Source organism: Furipterus horrens, unplaced genomic scaffold (assembly GCF_987537825.1).
Source record: "Furipterus horrens unplaced genomic scaffold, mFurHor1.1.pri manual_scaffold_4, whole genome shotgun sequence".
In the NCBI taxonomy this organism is placed as follows: Eukaryota; Metazoa; Chordata; class Mammalia; order Chiroptera; family Furipteridae; genus Furipterus; species Furipterus horrens.
The window spans coordinates 35179632-35200017 of record NW_028327174.1 but is presented as its reverse complement, the minus strand read 5'-3'; the positions used below and the strand labels follow the sequence as shown (position 1 = coordinate 35200017).

The window sequence follows — 20386 nt, the reverse complement described above, 5'->3', positions numbered from 1 at the left end:
ATAAAACTCCTTGTTGAAGTTGAAAGAAATGCTAAATTACATAGTCTTAGATTTTAACATGTTTGTGGAAGAATATAGCAGAAGTATGTAGTATAATTTGAGTGAATATTCCCAATTGGTAATTCTAGGCTCTATTTTAACTGAGTCACACTGCATAGGCATTTAAAACCTAACTTTCATAGGTGATCAAAACCTTTGCCACCATTGCACAATTTTGTCCTAATATATAATGTAAAGAAATCTTGTGAGGCATGTTAAGTTGCAGTTTGCACCAATTCATCTCATTTGTATTCCAGTGACTTTTTTTCTTGTTATTTTTTTCTAAACAATATATACACAGTTTTTTGTAGGCAATAAAAACTGTCATTTACATTTGTCAAAAAGTAGTAATTTCTTGATAATTATGTACTAATGGTTTTAAAAACCTATCAGTTACAATAAAACTGAATTTATATTTAATAAATTCTGTGTTAATATTGGGTAGCATGAAATCTGCTTTGATAAATTGAACAGCATATACCTGGTAGCTGCAAATTCCTTCAGAAAATGAAAATTACATTCTAAAGATATATTCACATCAGTTCTTAAAACATAGTTATAACTAGATGAATACATCTTTTAGTTTAATAGTTTTAAGTGCCTGTTTGGGATGATGCTAGGTAATTTAGATGAATTTAGTGAAAACAAAGTTGTTACCTACAGAAATGTCCATTACAGAGGGTCCCCCTCCCCAGAGCTAAATGGGTTATGTAATGTTTTATCCAAAAGTATCCAGTTCCACTGTCTTGTGTTTTCATGTTGAAAATACTTTTGCATTTTTCCTTTGAGTGCCAATTTCTTACTAGTACTATTTCTTAATGTAACATGTTTACCTGGAATGTATTTTAACTATTTTTGTATAGTGTAAACTGAAACATGCACATTTTGTACATTGTGCTTTTTTTTGTGGGACATACGCAGTGTGATCCAGTTGTTTTCCATCATTTGGTTGCGCTGACCTAGGAATGTTGGTCATATCAAACATTACATTTAAAAATGACCACTCTTTTAATTAAAATTAACTTTTAAATGTTTATAGGAGTATGTGCTGTGAAGTGATCTGAAATTTGTAATATTTTTGTCATGAACTGTACTGCTCCTAATTATTGTAATGTAATAAAAATAGTTATGGTGACTATGATAGTGTGTATTTCTTGATAGAAATTTGAAACATTTGCCCCACAATTGACATGGAGTAGTTTGTAAGCCACAGACACTATAGTGTATTAGTAAATTTTCTTTTTTTTTTTTTGCAGCTTGTAAGTTAGCAGTACTCTTTATTTATGAAAGATGCTATGAACATTATGTAAAGGTTTGAGTCTGGTTAAGCTTAAGACCATCTTAGGTTTAAGTCCTTTGCCATGTTAAATCATTTAGAAGTAGGTACAAAACAGACCTGCCTTTATGACAGAAAATAACATTATTTATTACTTTTTATCAAAGAAGGTAATTGATACACAACAGGTGATTTGTTTTAAGGCCTAAAGGGAGCTAGCAGCAAAATAATGGAAATATTGAATAGGTATGTATGAAATGCCAGTCATTGGCAGGCTATTTCAAGATCTGAAGTAATCTTCATATATATTATTATTTCTATAACTGCACTAAAATCATGACCAGGTGCTATTTGATTTTTAGTGAACCTTGCTAATGTAACAAATGGAGTAAAAAATAAGGTACTCCTTCAAAAATTAAGAGAATAAGTGTTCAAGAAATTATTTTGTCTGTTTACATGTGAATTAAGTGGCACTGTCAGTAAAATGGAGAAATGGGCTAAGAATAATTGGCAAAAACCTATTAAGTTGAAACTTTTAAGTATGTTATTTTTTTCATTCGAAATTAGGTGCTCATTAATTTATAATCTAGTTGGCAACATTATGTAGCTAAGTTTCTATTTTAGTATCAATCATACATAAAGGATTGCTGATAAAGCTCAGAATGAAGTTGAAACCTATTTTCAGTTCAGTAAGGCAGCTTAAGTATTTTTTACATGATGTGTATATTGACATTTTAAGTTAGAATTATTTTTATATTTGTTAAACATAAAAAGATGGCACTGGCTTTCAGTCAATTATAGTAATGATCAGTTAGTTTCCTTGGTTTCTGAACAATAGCGTTGTTTCATAGCTCTGTATTTCCTGAGAAAGTATAAGGCTTCTAGCTCCTTCATTACAAATTCACCCCGTCCAATAAGTTCTTTGATCTTCTCTGGGTCCTTCACATCTTTGTTTTTAAGGAAAGCATTCTTCAGACGCCTTTTAAAATAGTCTGCTCCTTTTGGATAGTCTCGTCCCAGGTACAGCAGCTTAAAAAACAAAGATTACATATTTCTAAACAATCCATGTCATATAATAACATTTATAAAGTTGGCAGCATAATTACTTACATTCTTATAAAGATTCAGTACTTCCCCTCTTAAAGTATTGGCCATTTTCATTTATCATGAAAAATATCCACTTTTATACATAAGCATACCTAAAGGAAAGAAAAGTGTCTTTGCAAATAACTATTGTCAAAAAAGAAGCATAGAAAAAAGATTTTACATTTTGGGGAAATGCTAATTTTTAAAAAAAATTTCATTATTACTTTCAGCACTTTTATGTTCCAGGCACTGGGATACAGCTATGACCACTGGTCAGATAAGATACCTGCTCTCACAGAACTAACATCTCCTGAATGAGACAGAGTAAGCAAATTTCCTTATCAAAAGGAAGACTGTATTTATTCTGGCTGGCCAAGTCTAGAAGGGTGATATCCTAAGAAAGGCTAAAAGAATAGGAGAAACTGGCTGTGTGAGTCAGGAGGCTCATAATTAATGGTAGGTGGGCAAGAAGATGGGTGGCAGAGAGGTCAATGAAACTACCCAAGTGAATTTACATTAGTAGGCAGTATTCAGTGGGACAGATTATACTTCCTTATGTGTAATTCGTTAGTGCTGCATGGGAGACAGTTCCTTAAATGCACCGTGACAAACTAAACATTGAAAATAATTCACAATACTTGTTATAATTGTGGGGATTAAGTCATAAAATTCCTAACATCATAAGCAGGCCCAAAGTAAATGTTAATGTCATTTACAACCTCCTTTAAAATTCTCTAATTCCCATTTTCCCAATGACCTACCAAAGTGTTTTTATACTTTGTTTCTCATTAATTTTTCTTTTGAAATAATTTCAATCTTGCAGAAAAGTTGCAACATACTACTGCTGTTTTCCCCCTGAACTATTTGATAAGTTGCTAACATGCTGTCCGATCCACTTGAATACTTTGCATAGCCATCCAACAGAAATATATCAACCACCTACAAAATTTTACATTTTCCATATTAAAAAATAAAATTTTAATAACATTTTTATATATAAAATACTATTTCAATGTGTCATGCTAGCTACATTTTAAGTGCTTATAGGTACCGATGACTTAGTTGCTACCACACTGAGTGTATTTTCTATGAACAAGGACATTTTCTGACAGTAAAACCATCAGCATCAGGAAGTTAATAGTGCTGCATTACTTCCATCTGATCCACAACCTCTTCATGTTCTAGCAATTGTCTTAAAGATGCCCTTTATATTTTATAGCAAAAGGATCAGACTCAAAATGGCACACTGCTCATTTATTTTGTAGAATAGGTCTCATTTTGATGTCAACTCATGGCTAGATTCAGGTTGTGAAGTTTGGGCAGAAATAATACAGACATGATGGTTTGTTCATTTTACTGCAATTCCAATTTGTTCTGTTACAGTTAATGTTAATTTTGATCATTAAAGTGGTGTTTGGATTCTCCACTGTAAAGTTACTCTTATTTTTCCCTTTGTAGTATGTATTTTGTGGGAAGTACTTTGAGACTACATAGATGTATTCCTGAAAAACCTTTCCTCTTGCAAAATAACAAGGCTTATGGGGGAGATTGGTTTGGGACAGACCACTCAAATCAAACTAAACAAATAATAAACAGAAATTGGTACCTGGAGAGCTAATGTGGACCACTTGGATTGCCCTGTGCCTAGCTGCAGACTCACAGAGATGTTTAAAATGCTCAAAACTAATAGGGTAGGCTGGGAATGGGAGTCAGGGGCTGGGGACTAGGGATCAAAAGAAACAAGTAAATCTTCAGGGATGATGGATGTTTATCATGATTGTGGTGATGGTTTCCTAAATGCATGCATATGTCACATTTATCAAATTGTATTTATAATTTAAATAAGTATAGTTTATTCTATGTCGATTATATCTCAGTGAACTTTTAAAATGATAAGAGTAGGGTTGAGAGATACTGAGGTACCCATGGGAGTAGAGGTCTACCTAACCACTAGGCTGCCACTTAGTGGTCAGGGTAGGTTATTCAATCTGCCACCAATCAGTTGCATAAAATGGGTTATGCTTCTCTGGGGAAGGAGCCCTGTGTGTAAGCACTTGTTTTAAAATTTTAGAAACTATACCTGAATGACTTCTGCTGGCAGTACAGCAACTATGTGAAGACTTTTTCATTTCTTGCCAAAGTTCATAAATCACATTACTTCCATGTTAAAACTTGTATAATCCTTTTTTTTTTTACTAATTTATGAGCTAATTCACATAACAAGCATACTATGTAGCAGAATAATTTTCCTTTGAGTTCATTCATATTAGCTTTCTTTCAGTGTTCTGTTCTTTTCCTTCAAGTTGCTCCTTTTCTGCTTGCTTTTGCTGCATTTGTGAGCTTTCCTCCAAAGACTGGTAAACCTTTACTCTTAGAAGTGAAAGACCAAAAAGTGCATTTTAGAAGGTCTACATACGTGGTTGCAATTTGCAGACTGAGCTTCACTTAGGGTGATCTGAGTGGGCCCTTTATTGGAGAACCTCTGATGTCAATCTCAGATCTTTCCTCTTGGGCTGGTCAGAGTCCCCAGCCCAAGATTGGAAGAGAAGAGTCTTCCAATCTGAGGATTTGCCTATTCAACGTGAAAAAGTGGAAGAGGAACAGGGGCCTTGCCTCCATATTATGTATACCCAAATTGAATTAATTTATTGTCACTGTGGTTCTCATGGACTTAGTATGACTAAAGACACCCCAGTCCAGAGACTAGTACTATTTTGTACACAAATAAACCTCCAGTCTTCTGTGAGAGGGAGGGGGTATAGTCACTTAGAAATGTTTCTTAACTAGCTTTCACTTAATTCTCTTTACTTCATTTTTCATTTCCAGTTCCAATGGCCTTCCTCCAGTGGTTTTCGAAAATGATGCTGTATAAATTGTGCTAAGTCACATTCACCTACTCTGTAGCTTCCAGAGTCTTATTATCATCGCCTTTTTCCAATTTATTTTTATATCCCTTTACTGAAAAGTTAGTGGAGTTTTGGGAGGGAGTGAAATTAGATGGGTATATTTAACCCGCTATATTAACACCTAATTTCACTTTTTTAAACCTTTTTCTTGTTTGGCTGAGAGCCATTTTCCAATGCCATTTAATTTTACCGAAGAAGACTCAAGAACCATGTGCTTTTAGGGTTGGTTACAAGATGGCTGCAGAGTAGCTGGAAGCTCCATCCACGTGCTCCCAGCCCCGGCCTGGTCTTGCAGCTAAACCTCAGCGCAATAGCTCGAAAATCCAGCTGAGTGTTTCTGAGAGTATGTGTGAGTGCGTGTGTACGGGTGTGTGTGCAAGCGCCTGTCCGTCCACAAGCGCACTTGGGGGCCGGGTCCCCTGCCATAACCACGCCCAGCCCCATACTTCTGGCTCGCAGATTTGGAGCACAGCCGTTTTGTGGAATTTGCAATGTCCTCCTTGGGAAGAAGCTGCTAGAGTGGCTGCACCTGGGCGCCCAGCCTTGCTTTTGTGATTTCCATGCCTGCCCGGCCAGGCTGTGCACCCCGCCACCGGCAGGAGCCAGGGTGCAGAGGGCTGCGGTACTTGCAGGGGAGGGAGCTGTAGCCTCCCTAGCTGTGGGTGCTGCTGAAACCAAGAACAGGACAAAGTCTGACTGAGGAGGCTGTGGATCGGCTGAGGAGCTAGGAACACCTGGGACAGGGAGGCAGCCGGGGTGGCAGTGCTGGTGGCAGAGATCGCCGCGGGAGCACAGCGGCGGGAGTCCGAGGCTGAGACGCACTGGAGGGAGCAGCGCGAACACCCTGCCACTGTCTCATGTTATAGTTTTGCTGCTTGACTCTTCCCTTCCCTCCCCTATCCCACCAGGATGGTATGAGACTTAAGAGAAGACAGTGCACACAGGATACAATCTATTGATTTGGGAAAGGGGGGAGAGGCGTCGGAGTGAGAAGCGTCAATAGGTGGTTTCCTGTATGTGCCCCGACTGTGCATCCAACCCACACCAAGAAGCCCTCACAAGGCAGATGCGAGCATGGTAGGGGTTGAGCCCTTTAGCCAGACGGGTTCAAGTTCCCCCCAGTGAACATGTGAATGAAAATCAGGACCCAAATGCAACAGGAGAGTCCACATAACTCACACAAGGACGTTCCTAAAGCACCCAGATCAGGAGATCAAGGAGTCTGCACCATGAGGGGCTCTCTGCTCTGGGGAGAGATGAAAACTGCTGGAGAGGAAATCACCATCTATTTTTTTTTTCCTTAAAGAGGTAAAGTACAGGTTGTGTTTGTGGCTACCCAGCTTGGGCCCCAGCAAAGGGAGGATGGTGCAGACCTGAGTTGTGTGAGGTGAGTCTGGAGTGGGAGGTACCCACTGTGAAGTCTTGGGGGAGTGGCTGTGGGATTTTCAGGACCTGGATATACCTGGGCTACACAGCAGCCATCTTTCTTAGAGCTAGCCCTTTCCAGGGGAAAATCAATTACCTTGCCCTGTGGGATACTGCTCTACCCACCCTCTGGAAATTCCCTCACTCCAACCTCTGAAATCCTGTTTGCTCCACTCAACAACTTATTTTTGGTATTATTTTTAATTTACTGGTGTTCTGCTTTGTTTTTCTTTTCTCCCATCCTGCATCTTAACCCTTGCCAAGGAGACAGCAACATAATCAGAATGAGGGTCCCACAGGACTCCTAACACACAAGGCCACTCCACAAGACAGAGTCAAAGCAAAAAAAATCCAATACATAGAGACAAAGAAACAACTAAAATGAAGAGACAAAGAAACAACACCCAAATGAAAGAAAAGGTGGAATCTCCAGAAAAAGAGCTAAGTGAAATTGAGGCAAGCAATTTATCAGACATAGAGTTCAAAGTAATGGTTACAAGGATGCTCAAGGAACTTTGTGAGAACTATAAGGAACTTAGTGGGACCTTAATCAGCATGAAAAATGACAAACCTTAAATAAGAATCAGAAGGAAATTAAGAATGCAATATCTGAAAAGAAAAACACACTAGAAGGAATTAAAAGCAGGCTAGATGAAGCAAAGGATCAGATCAGAGAACTGGAAGTCAAAGTAGAAAAAAACACCCAGTCAGAGCAACAAAATGAAAAAAGTCTCAGAAAGAATAAGGATAGTTTAAGGGAGCTTTGGAACAACATGAAATGTAACAATATTCACATCATAGGGATACTAGAAGGAGATAAAAAAGGAGCAAGGAATAGAAAACCTGTTTGAAAAAATATCAGAAAATTTCTCTAACTTGGCAAGGGAAAATGTCATGCAAGTCCAGGAAGCACAGAGGGCCCTAATCAAGATGAACCCAAAGAGACCCATACCAAGATACATTACAATCAAAATGGCAAAATTTAAAGACAGAGAATCTTAAAGGCAGCAAGGGAGAAACAGCTAGTAACATACAAGGGAGCTCCAAAATGGCTATCAACTGATTTCTCAACAGAAACACTACATGCCAGAGGAATTGTCATGAAATATTCCAGGCAGTAAAAAGCAAGGATCTACAACCAAGACTATTCTATCCAGCAAGGCTCCTTAAAATGGAAGGCAAAATAAAAAGCTTACCAGACAAAAGAAGGCTGAAGGAGTACACCTCTGCCAAGCCAATACTGCAAGAGATGCTAAAGAGACTACTTTATTTTTTTATTTTTTTAAAGTTCACATCTTTTTATTTCATTTTTTTAAATTTATTTGTAGAGAGAGGGGAAAGGAGAAAGAGAGGGAGAGAAACATCACTGTGCAGTTGCCTCTCACTTGCGCCCCCAACTGGGTACCTGACGTGCAACCTAGTCATGTGCCCTGACTGGGAATCGAACCAGTGACACTTGGCTCGCAGGCCGATGTTCAATCCACTGAGCCACAGCAGCCAGGGTATAAAGAGACTACTTTAAAAAGAAGAAATAGGAACACAGGTACAAAGGGAAGATGGCAATGAACAAGTACCTATAAATAATAACCTTAAATATAAACGGATTAAATGCTCCAATCAAAATACATAAGGTAGCTGAATGGATAAGAAAACACAACCTGCATATTATGCTTTCTACAAGAGACCCACCTCAGAACAAATGATATACACAGGCCTAAAGTGAAGGGATGGAAAAAATATTCCATACAAATGGATGTGAAAAAAAAGCAGGGGTAGCAATATTTATATCAGACAAAACAGACTTCAAAAACAGGCCATAACAAGAAACAAAGGAGGTCACTGCATAATACTTAAGGGAGTAGTCCAACAACAGGATATAATTCTTATAAACATATACACGCAATAGAGATGCACCTATATACATAAAGAAAATATTGGAGGACTTTAAGGAAGAGATAGACAGTAATACACTCATTGTAGGGGATCTTAACACCCCTTTGTCAACAATGGATAGATCTTCCAAACAAAAAAATTAAGAAAAATATTGCAGAATTGAATGACACTCGAGATCAAATAGACTTAATTGATATTTATAGAACATTTCACCCCATGGAAGCAAAATATACATTCTCCTCAAATACCCATGGGTCATTCTCAATGATGGACCAAATGGTAGGACACAAAACAAGCTTTAACAAATTCAAGAAAATTGAAATAACACCAAGCTACTTCTCAGATTATGACTGCTTGAAACTATAGGCCAACCTTAAGAAAAAAACCTTAAAAACATTAAAATATATGGCAGCTGAATAACATGTTATTAAATAATGAATGTGTTAACAATAGGTCCAGGAATAAATCAAAAAGTATCTGGAAACAAATGAATATAAACACACAAACCAAAACCTATGGGGCACAGTGAAGGCAGTCCTGAGAGGGAAGTTCATAGCAATTCGGGCCTACAAAAAGAAGACAGAAAAATCTCAAACAAACAAACTTAACCCTACATCTAAAAGAACTAGAGAAACAACAACAACAACAAACAAACCCAGAGCAAGCAGAAGGAAGGAAATTATCAAGATCAGAGCTGAATTAAATGACCTAGAAAAGAAAAAACAAACAAAAAAAGGATCAATGAATCCAAGAGCTGGTTCTTTGAAAAGATAAACAAAATTGACAAAATGTTAAGCAGACTGATCAAGAAAAATAGAAAGAAAGAGGACGCAAATAAATCAGAAATGAAAGAGAAGTAACAACTGATACCACAGAAATGCAAAGCATTGTAAGAAATTACCATGAACAACTATATGCCAAAGAATTTGGACAACCTTGATAAAATAGAAAATTTTCTAGAGTCATACAATCTTCCAGAAGTGAATGAGGAAGAAGCAGAAAACTTGATTAGACCAATAACAACTAGCAAAATTGAAGCAATAATCAAGAGACTACCGACACATTAGTTGAATTTTACCAAATATTCAAAGAAGAATTAACACCTCTCGTCAAACTATTCCAAAAAATTCAAGAAAAGGGAAGACTCCCAATCACTTTTTATGAGGCCAGTATTATCCTAATCCCCAAACCAGGTAAAGACACAGCAAAGAATGAAAATTACAGCCAGTATTTCTGATGAACATAGATGCTAAAATTCTCAACAAAATACTAGCAAACCAAATCCAACAATACATTAAAAATATTAGGACTTTCAGTCAAGACAGAGGAGTAAGTAAACATGTCTCACCTCTGTGCACAACTATAGCAAAAAATATAGCTACACTACAAAACAAGTATCACCCATAATTGTCAGAAAATTGAATTGTGTGGAAGTCTGACAATCAAGGATTTAACAAAGGAGGTAAAAGACCTGTGCTTGGAAAACTAAAACACTGAAGAAAGAAATCAAGAAAGATACAAACAAATGGAAGCATATACCCTGTTCAAGGAATGGAAGAATTAATATCATTAAAATGTCCATACTACCCAAAGCAATCTATAGATTTAATGCAATTCCTATTAAAATACCAATGGCATATTTCACAGATCTAGAACAAATATTTCAAAAATTTATATGGAACCAAAAAAGACCCCGGCTAGCATCAGCAAACTTGAGAATAACAAAGTTGGAAGGATCACAATACCTGATATCAAACTATACTTCAAGGCCACTGTAATCAAAACAGTTTGATACTGGCATAAGAATAAACATATAGATCACTGGAACAGAATAGAGAGCCCAGAAATAAACCCATGTTACTATGGTTAGACAAAGGGGGCATAAACATACAATGCAGAAAAAATAGACTCTTTAATAAATGGTGTTGGGAGATCTGGATTGGGTCGTGCAAAAAAATGAAACTAGACCACCAACTTCCACCATGCACCAGAATAAACTAAAATGGATAAAAAGCTTTAGTATAAGTCGTGATACCATAAAAGTCCTAATGGAAAACATAAGCAAGAAAATTTCAGATATCCTACGTAGCAGTATTTTTGCTGACATATCTCCCAGGGCAAGGGAAATAAAGGAAAAAATAAACAAAGACGACTACATCAAATTAAAAATCTGCACGGCTAAAGAAACCAAAATGAAAAGGGACTGACTATGTGGGAGAACATGTTTGCCAATGACACCTGGGACAAGGGTTTAATCTCCAAAATATATAAAGAACTCACACAATTCAATACCAGGAAGACAATCCAATGAAAAAATGGGCAAAGGATCTGAATAGACACTTCTCCAAGGAGGACATACAGAGGGTCCACAGACATTTGAAAAAATGCTCAACATCACTAGCCATCAGAGAGATGCAAATTAAAACCACAATGAGATACCACCTCACAGCGGTCAGAATGATCATCTTCAACAAATCAACAACACGTGCTGGCGTGGAGAAAAGGGAACCCTAGTGCACTGTTGGTGGGAATGCAGACTGGTGCAGCCTCTGTGGAAAACAGTATGGAATTTCCTCAAAAAACTAAAAATGGAACTTCCTTTAGAGCCAGAGTTCACTGCTTGGACTATACCCTAAGAATCCCAAAACACCAATTCAAAAGAACTTATGCACCCCTATGTTCACAGCAAGTGCTATACTAGGTCTGTATCCAGCCTTGTACTATGAAAATTAGACATTTATTGAAGAAGATACAAGAAACATTGTAGACTCCTCAGTCACCTTCCAAGTTATTGACTTTCTTGAGGAAATCTGGTTCATCGGTAATGGTTTGAATCAAGTCATTAGCAACTGCAGCATGATGTTCCTTCTGCTCTGGTAGCAGAAGCTGCGGAACGAGTTTTGCCACATGTTTCATGCCAAGATCCTGCATCGAAATTTTGGAAATGGTAGTTTTTGGAATCCCCAGGTCAGCTTTGCACTGTCAGGTGCCGATCTTTGTTGACTAGAGCCCATACACTTTGAACATTCTCAGGTGTTCTGCTTGCTGCAGGCCTTCTAGAATGTGGATCACTTTTAACAGATTAACAGATTCTCAACCATCTTTGAAATGTTTGTGCCGCACTTTTAGTTGCACTGCACTCATTGCATTGTTCCCAAAAGCGTTCTGAATCATCTGAATAGTTTCCATGCAGGAATGTTTAAGCTTAACGCAAAATTTGATGCAGATTCATTGCTGTGCTTGCTCAGTCATTTGTAATGTGATGCCCACACAGTACACATGTTCACTCAACAGCATTTACTGCCCCCACTGACTAGTACAGTGAAGTCATCATTGTTCATGCACCCTCATTTCAGTCCACTCTCCTTGGCTCCCAGGTTACATCCATGTCACACAGAGTGTTCTCATTATATTAACGATGGCTGGACTTTTTCTGGACAGACTGCAATACAGTAGCCAAGTGCTGGAAACAGCCTTAGTGACCATCAGTAGATGAATGGATTAAAAAACTGTGGTACATTTACACAATGGAATACTACACAGCAGAAAGAAAGAAGAAGGAATTCCTACCCTTTCCGGCAGCATGGGTGGAACTGGAGTCTATTATGCTAAGTGAAATACACCAGTCGGTGAAAGACAAATACTATATGATCTTACTTATAAGAGGAATCTAATGAACAAAATAGAACCACAGACATGGAAACAGGGAACAGACTGACATTGCCAGAGGAAAAGGGAAAGGTGGGGGGGTGGGCTATGGAAAGAAGGTGAAGGGATTAGGCAAAGAACATGTATGAATGATTCATGGACATGGACAACTGTGTGGGAACAAGGGGTGGGCTGGATGGAGGAGGGAAAAGGGGGAAAATTGGGACAATTGCAATAGAGTAAATAAGAATAATAAATAAATATAGTACAAAGCCAAGATAAACTCAGCAAAATTTTTAAAAAAAGAACCATGTGCTTTTAAAATAATTCTGAATTAAATCTACATAGATATAATTTCAAATTGCAAATTATAGTTTTAATTCCTGGGAAACAGCATAATTTTATTTAATTCACAACTTGTAAATTTGCAGAAGCTTTTATAGATGTGGCTTAAATTGTACATTTTTAGCTGTTGTTCTTTTTACAACTTATGCATAATACAAGATATGCCCAGCAAAAAAAGTAGCTGATGTGGCTAAGGTAAATTTGTCCCAATTTTGGACATGTTAACTTAAACAGATTAAAGCAGTTTATTTTTTATGATTGTATGTTGACATTCAGGCAGTTAGGCTTATTTTAGCCTTTGAGAGAAACAGTTCTTGGGTTTGCAATTGTTGAACAATTTAAGTGCAGTAGGGACCCGGGACTGCTCCTGAACTGTGTATGAAGTCATGCAGATTTCTCTTATTTGTAAAAAGTCAAATAAGTTGGGGACTAAAAGAAGTCCCCCATCATCCTGAGAATGTGGATGTGCGTGGTAGGAAAAGGGTGAGGGGAACAATCCCCAGTGACAGCTTTTCTTCTAGTGACTTTGGCCTAACAAGTTAAGGCTTAACTCCAGTCCTGGGTTAAGTAAGAATTGTCATTTTACTCGGGATTATGGCACTCAGAGCTGTTGTTAATCACTCTTCCCCATAAAGTTCGATGGCAATAAAAGGTGAAAAGAAAACTGGCAATGGGAGGCATTGCAATGTTATTATTTATTGGGTTCTAGTAGACTTAAACAGACAAAACACATTTCCCCAAACTAGTTAAACCTAAAAAGCTTCACACAAAAACTTGTTCCAACACACGTGCCAGCACCAAAGGATATGTAATCAAAGAGATAGGCAGCAAGAGATTTTGCCTTCAAAGGCTAGCATACAGTTTGTTCTAATACTATCTAGAAGCCAGATAATATAAGTTGAAGGGAGATGGTCATGTATGTTCAAAACAGGTAGGTACTACAACTGTCTGAAGGTGAAGAGAACAGGGCCTTCTTACTCTTTATGCAGCTTGCAAGAGAAGTACTAGAGAACCACACTCACTGGCATAATCTCTTATAGCACAAAGACTCCTAGAACACACCCCAGCCTGTTCTATCACATCCATAGCAATTCCTCCTCAATGAGTGTGAACTTGAGCAAGTCCTTCCCCATAGAGGCCCACAATTTTAAGGTAATTGGGAACTAACGCCTCCTTTCCCCCATCAGTCCTAGTGGAGTGGACTGAGGCTTTGTATCATAAACAGTATTCTGGCTGAAAAATAATTTAAAGCAAAAGTTTACTTCCATACCAAATGGCTTTAGGTGTATATGAAGTCGACATTAATGTGTTTATCTTACTACTAGGGATTTGGAGGTGGGATATCATAAATATTACACAACCTGGATTTCTGTTACAATGGGGATAATAACACTGTAGCCCACAAAGACTAGCTCAGTAATATTTATTAATAACACATTTAATCAATGACGTTTGGATAGAGCATTATAAAATTAGAATTCAGAGATGAGAAATAGTGCTAATAATTTTAAAGTATTTCCTGTTATGTTATACTAAAATAGGGTTTAGGGTCCTAAAATCATGGAAAAATCAGTTCGGCTTTGGAAGGAGCTTAACTTCTTAAATCACTATTTTCTTCCAGTTTCCTGTTGGAGTAGTTGCCAGTGTTTCTTCATTTGGGGAGGAGACAAATTCTAAAGGTTGTGCTACTGGTTATTACAATTTTTACCTTGGGCAAATAACTTAATGAACCTTGCTGGGCCTCAGTGACCTTCAACCGTAAGAAATAACTTTGCCCAGGAATTGCTTCAGATCCTTTCCAGTTCTTGTTTACAGCGGCTCTTAGAAAAAACGGCACACACCTTGCACAGGAAATAAATAGAACCGTGTGCAAGGAGAAGAGTCCGAAGGTCATTCATTTAAAAATAACCAAGCCACTGGAGCCAATTTACCTCTTTATCTAAATTGCCAACTGAGCCCGTCACCAGGCAGCCGATGGAGTCATCACTGGACCCAATCGCGTAGCTAGGGTGGCCCCTTTCCTTCTGGAAACCCTCAGAAAGAATCTTCGCCCAACACACTCCAGGGAAATAATGAGGGACAGACTGTCAATGTCAGAAGACCCTCAGAAACCCTTTCACACACACTGAGAATATCCTCGTCCAGAGAATACTTCACCATCTCTAGACCCCAGGATCCGCAAAACAGAACAAAATACCCCGGTAGCTGCACTCACGCACTTCCTGGCACTCCACCGCCGTAAAAATTTCAGACGGCTTCCACTCCTGCGTTGGTAAACTAAGGAAGCACGACGGGAGGGGTGGGGCAACCTGTCAGGGGAGGGGCGGGGCGCTATCCGGAAAAACCCAGAGCGACTGCGCCGGCTGGTACGGGAGGATGCGTGGTTTTCTTGGGCGCAAGTGGGCGGGGCTTGTCGTCCAGACAACCCAAGAGCGTCTGTCCACACAACTCAGCTTGACTTTTGCAGACAGACCACTGAGGTCGTGCTTTGTTCAGCATGGTGAGCCAGGAAAGTGGGGTAACCAGGTTAAGGCGCAAGCACTGAATCTCCTTCACTGGTGTTAAATGATGTAATAAGAGCCTGTTTTATTTTAGAGGGGAGCCGGTCAGTTTAGTAAAGAACACATACCCCTGTTGGGGGAAAGGCCTTCTCCTGATCCGTGGCCTCCCTGTGCAGTGTGCACTATCCGGCGGACAGGTCAGATGGTGTCCTAATCTCTCACTGCTGCTAGGTTTAAAAATTGGCCTCAACCTAGTGGTAATATTGTTTTTTAGATTCAATATACTCAGCCTTAAGTATGATGAAGCTTCTCAGTTTTTTTCTGCACTCAGCTGTCTTCTGCAAGAGCACAAGCCAACATGTAGCTATGAGATAATCTCTTTTCCCATTTTTCTTACAACCAGAGGAAGTGGAAGTGTAATTAATTATTTAATTCATTAATTACTGGAAAATATAGAGTTCATTCTTTGTGCTTATGCCCTCTGAACTTTGAGCACTACTCAACTATCTGATGCTCTTATGATTTGCAAGGGGGTGAGGATATGTACAATACTTATCCCTAATCTGCTTCACATTAAAAGCACTAGTGAGAGATGATAATTTGCCCATCTTTAAAATATGGCTACTTGAGTGCAGAGGCAATGCTTTTTATATAGTCTGCTCTATAGTACTTATTTCAAAGTGGAAGTATGTTAACTGTTGATTGACAGCAAATATAGTACTAAAGGTGAAACTCATTTTTAAAAATTATGAGAGTAAAGTCTCTTCTATTCTTTATTTCTCCAGCATCTTAGAGTGCCTTGTATGTAAATCACTAATAAATATTTACTGAATTAACTAAATATATGAACTTTTCAAGAAGATGTAATCTGCTTTGTGTCAGTTTTAACATTTGTATTTTATACAGTGACAATCTTATGGTTTGAGCCAGTAATTTGTCCTGTATAAACCTTCAAATGTGGAAAATGTATAATCTTATAGTCACATGATCTCTTACAAATTCCTTAACAGAAATCTAATGGACACAGGAGCCTGATCAGGAAATTACAAGTAGCCTAACTGAAAAGTACTTGTAATTAATTATTGAAGTACTGTGCTTTCCAAAATAATTTCCACATATTGCCGAACAGTATCATTTAATCATAGTATTGCCTGCTTTAAATAACTGCTTCTCTTTCTATAAAATAAGCAATCTAATTTCACAGAAAGAAATTTTTATGAGATCATTCCAACACTTTCAAACTTGACAGTAGTACCAATATTTAGTCAATGGTTTATTGTTTTTTGGAGCCCTTTAAACTAGTGCCGTACTGACTGGTACTCTGTTTAGTGATAGGGCACTTCATTAAACATGAATTATTGAATGATTTTCATAAGAAAAAGTGTAAAATTTACTTATAAAAGATGCTTCAGCGAGTGAACTATTTTATCTTTTTTCCCTAGACTTGCTTCTAGTTTAGTCTGAATTTTTTTTAAGACTTTTTATTTTAAGATAATTTTAGATTTACAGAATAGTTGCCAAGATGGTATAGAGACTTCTCTTACACTCGTTACCCAGCTTCTTCTGTTTTAACATCTTACATAATCAGGGTACTTTTGTTTAAAATATCCGAATTTTAAAAAAAATTATTAATTCCTTTGTGTTTCCAAAATTTAGGGTCCCAAAGCAAAGAAGGTAGGTAGAAATTTTCTCAAAATAATTTTATAAGCACTGACATTGTACAAACTGAATTTTAAAACATGTTTTAGTTTCTTATAGTTTACAGAATTTACTAAGCTTACTTTGTAGACATTAATGCTGTTTAAGTAATGGAATAATCTTTGTGATGATTTTATGTATGTATATATTATGAAATGATTACCAAAATAAGGTCAGTTAATACATCTATCACTTCATATAATTAGCATTGTGTGTATGTGTATGTTTCTGTGTGTGTGTAGTGAGAACATTAAAGATTTGTCTTAGCAGCTTCAAGTATACGATACAGTATTGTTAACTGTAGTCACCATGCTGTACATTAGATCCCCAGAACATATTCATCTCATAACTGAAATTTATACACTTGCCCAGCATCTGCCCACTTTCTCCATCTCCTGCCCTTGACAATCACCAATTTACTCTGTTTTTATGAGTTTGGATTTCTTTTTTAGGTTCTATATATAAGTGAGATCATACAGTGTATGTCTTTCTCTGACTTATTTCACATAGCATAATGCCCTCAAGGTTCATCCAAGTTCTGGCAATAGCAAGATTTTCTTATTTTTTTTATGGCTGAATAATATTCTATTGCATAGTTTCTTTTTCTTTATCCATTCATAGATGGATAAACGCTGAAGTTGTTTCCATGGCTTGGCTATTTTAAATAATGAGGGTGCAGATATCTTTTAGAGAGAGTTGTTTCATTTCATAAAGTTTACATTCTGTCTAGGGAGGGAAAGTGATGAAATAATATAATTCAGATAGCTTTGAATATGCAGAAAACAAAGGTTTCAGTGAGAAATGTGTGGTAGTGGAGAGTGTTGATACTGTTGCATATATGGTGATTGAAGAGGTAAAATTTGAGAAGAGACCTAGATGAAACAAGGGACTAAGTCAATACTTACCTAAGGGATCACCATTCTAGGCAGAAGAAACAGTTATCGTGAAGTCCCAAAGTTGGGAGTGACCTTGTGAGAATGCCAGAGTGGCCAGAATAGAAAGTGAAAGATAAAACATGGGCTCTGGGTGGGGGAGATAAGCAGGACCCAGTTCGAGAACAAAAAGACTAAGGAGAAATATTTGGGTTTATTCTGAAGGTAATGGGAAGCCTAGGAAAGTTGTAAGCAGAAGAGTGACATGATATGATTTATAGTACATTCTTAAAGTGTCAGTGGAGCCCAGACCAGTGTGGCTCAGTTGGTTGGGTGTCCTGCAGAGCCAGAGGTTGCCAGTTCCCTTCCTGACAGGGCACATGCCTGGATTGGGGCAAGTACAGCAACCAATCAATGATTTTTTCTCACATTGATATTTCTCTCCCTCTCTTTTTCTTTCCCTTTTCCTCTCTGTGGCTCAGTGGATTGAGTGCTGGTCTGCAAACCAAAGGGTCATGGGTTCAATTCCCAGTCAGGGCACATGCCTGGGTTGTGGGCCATGTCCCCAGTTGGGAGTGTGTGAGAGGCAACCACACATTGATGTTTCTTTCTCTCTGTTCCTTCCCCTCTCTCTAAAAATAAATAAAATGTTTTTAAAAAATAATAAAAATTTTAAAATAAAAATAAATAAATAAGTAATCAGTGGAAAATTCACTCTAGAGAAGCCAGAATATAATAGGAGGACTGGTTAGAAAGCTACTGCAGCAGTCTAGATCAAAGTCTTCACACTGAAATAAATCAACTTTTAGAAGTAAGGACTCTCAGAGGTACACAAACGTTTTCTAAGGGTACAAGAATATAGGTAGCTTTATGAAAATCAATTTCTAGGTCATCAACTTCCATATTTACCCTTTCCTGGGAAAAACTACAGTCTTGAAGTCCTGCCTTTTGCCATTGCATTCTCTCCTTTCACATTATTACCCTTTGGTTTTATAATAATAATAATAATAATAACAACAAGATATATCTCTCATCCATTCTAAATCTTACTGTGGTTTATTACCCTTAGGCTTGGGCTATGAAACTAATGGACAATTCAAAACATTGATTTTGGCAAACCTTTCTTTAATCATGGCACCAAGGACTTACTGTTTTTGTCTTCTTGTAAGTGGTAAGATGCAGCATTAGAAGTTTTGAGATATTCTGTATTTCTTATCTATTGTAGTATGGAGTTGTGGGACTGCTAATAATTTTTCTTTAGTGATATCACCCATGAAATTATTGTTAAATGATGATCCAAAAAAATCTATCATAGTATAATTTATTGATAAAATATCCAGACTTTCAAAATAATGATTTTAATAGGATTAAGAGTATTAGTAAAAATGTAAATGAGTTTAATATTTTTAAATAGACCTTAAAGTTGTCTTTGAAATTTCACATATGTTAAATTAGTATTATTCATTGAAAAAGCTAGGAAATTGTACAGGACTATAAAAAAGGTTAGGACACCAGATGCACTCTTGAAAGATCCATCACTGCATTTACATCAATATGTTTTTTTTTCACCTAGAAACCACTGTTCTCCATAGAATACATGAAATAGCAGAAAACATTAATTAGATTATAGGGAGAAATTGCCTTACAGATTGATAAATATACAGATGACTCCACTTAAGTTATTCCCAGTTAATTTGTTAAGGAAATTTTGATATTTGAATTCTCTTTTAGGAATACAACTTGTGGAGAGACTTTACAGAACTTTATGTAATATAATATATGTTATATATTATATATATATATATATTTCTTAATCCTCACCTGATACGTTTATTAATTTTAGAGAGAGGAAGAAAGGAAGTGGGGAGGGGAGGGATAGAGGCAGACAATCAGACAGACCGACAGACAATTGATGTGAGAGAGAACATCAATTGGTTGCCTCCCATATGTTTCCTGACTGAAGATGAAACCCACAACCTAGCTGTGTGCCCTGACTGGGAATTGAACCCACAATGTTTTGGTGTACAGGACAACATTCAAACCAACTGAGCCACCTGTCCATGGTGGCATATTTTTATTTGAATTGATTTTATTTGAATATATTGAAAATGGTTACCAAGTACCTCCAGGGCAAGAATGGGCAAAAAGGTGGCCTAATAATCATAGCAGTACTTTAAATCTTATTTTAATTTAGAAATACTTTATTCACAAACAGGCTTTAGTTGCCTAAAATTTGAGTCCTGGTGATTAAAATTGCATCTTCTTAAAACAATGTGTAAAGAAATGGAATCAACTCATATCTGGCTCATCATAAAAATTGAGGTAGCCTGTTATGAGGATATACATTTGTACTAAAAAATGAAGTCAGACTGTCTTCTGTAACTGTGATAAGGCCAACTGGTTTAACTTTGAAAGCTGGACTTTGCTAATTAGGTAAATAGTAGACATTTTTATATAATACTTTGAGCGAAATCTGCAGCTTTAAAGTTTTGATCAAGTTAAAATTAAAGCAAGTGATAAGATAAAATAATTTATCAAAAATATTTTGATTTTAAAATTTTCAATAATATTGGAATTAAATGATTTTTTTGATCAACTTTTATGCTGAAAACAAATAATGCTGACTAAAATATAAATATAGATCAAAAAATCATCTTAAAATCATTTAATAGCTGATAAGATAGTAAGCAATTATCA

The 20386-nt window shown here is 37.0% G+C and overlaps 2 protein-coding genes across 4 annotated transcripts in view; one reads left to right on the top strand and one right to left on the bottom strand.

Annotated features, from left to right (window-relative positions):
- Positions 1–390: 390 nt before the first annotated feature.
- On the bottom strand, positions 391–14929 carry ETFRF1 (electron transfer flavoprotein regulatory factor 1). Of its 3 annotated transcripts, none has more exons than XM_090272937.1 (3): positions 14816–14929; positions 2426–2514; positions 391–2344 (listed from the first exon to the last, which is right to left on the bottom strand). In XM_090272937.1, the coding sequence occupies exons 2-3, from the start codon at positions 2474–2476 to the stop codon at positions 2123–2125; spliced, it is 273 nt and encodes a 90-aa protein (XP_090129063.1). In that variant the 5' UTR covers positions 2477–2514; positions 14816–14929; the 3' UTR covers positions 391–2122. The 3 variants fall into 3 exon arrangements, with proteins under 3 accessions (XP_090129063.1, XP_090129062.1, XP_090129061.1); XM_090272936.1 differs by having other exon boundaries at positions 14834–14928; XM_090272935.1 differs by having other exon boundaries at positions 14838–14928.
- A 127-nt stretch (positions 14930–15056) lies between these two features.
- The window catches only part of DNAI7 (dynein axonemal intermediate chain 7), a 47030-nt gene continuing 41700 nt past the window's right edge, over positions 15057–20386 (top strand). Inside the window, exon 1 of the mRNA XM_090272930.1 lies at positions 15057–15118. Within this exon, the coding sequence (XP_090129056.1) occupies positions 15116–15118 (3 nt within the window). The 5' untranslated portion in view covers positions 15057–15115. The remainder of the gene's footprint in view (positions 15119–20386) is intronic.

Coding starts and splice junctions, on each gene's coding strand:
- ETFRF1 (XM_090272937.1), bottom strand. CDS start 2,476: ATGAAAATGGCCAATACTTTAAGAGGGGAAGTACTGAATCTTTATAAG. Junction 2,345..2,425: donor TACTGAATCTTTATAAGAAT/GTAAGTAATTAT, acceptor TTGTTTTTTAAG/CTGCTGTACCTGGGACGAGA.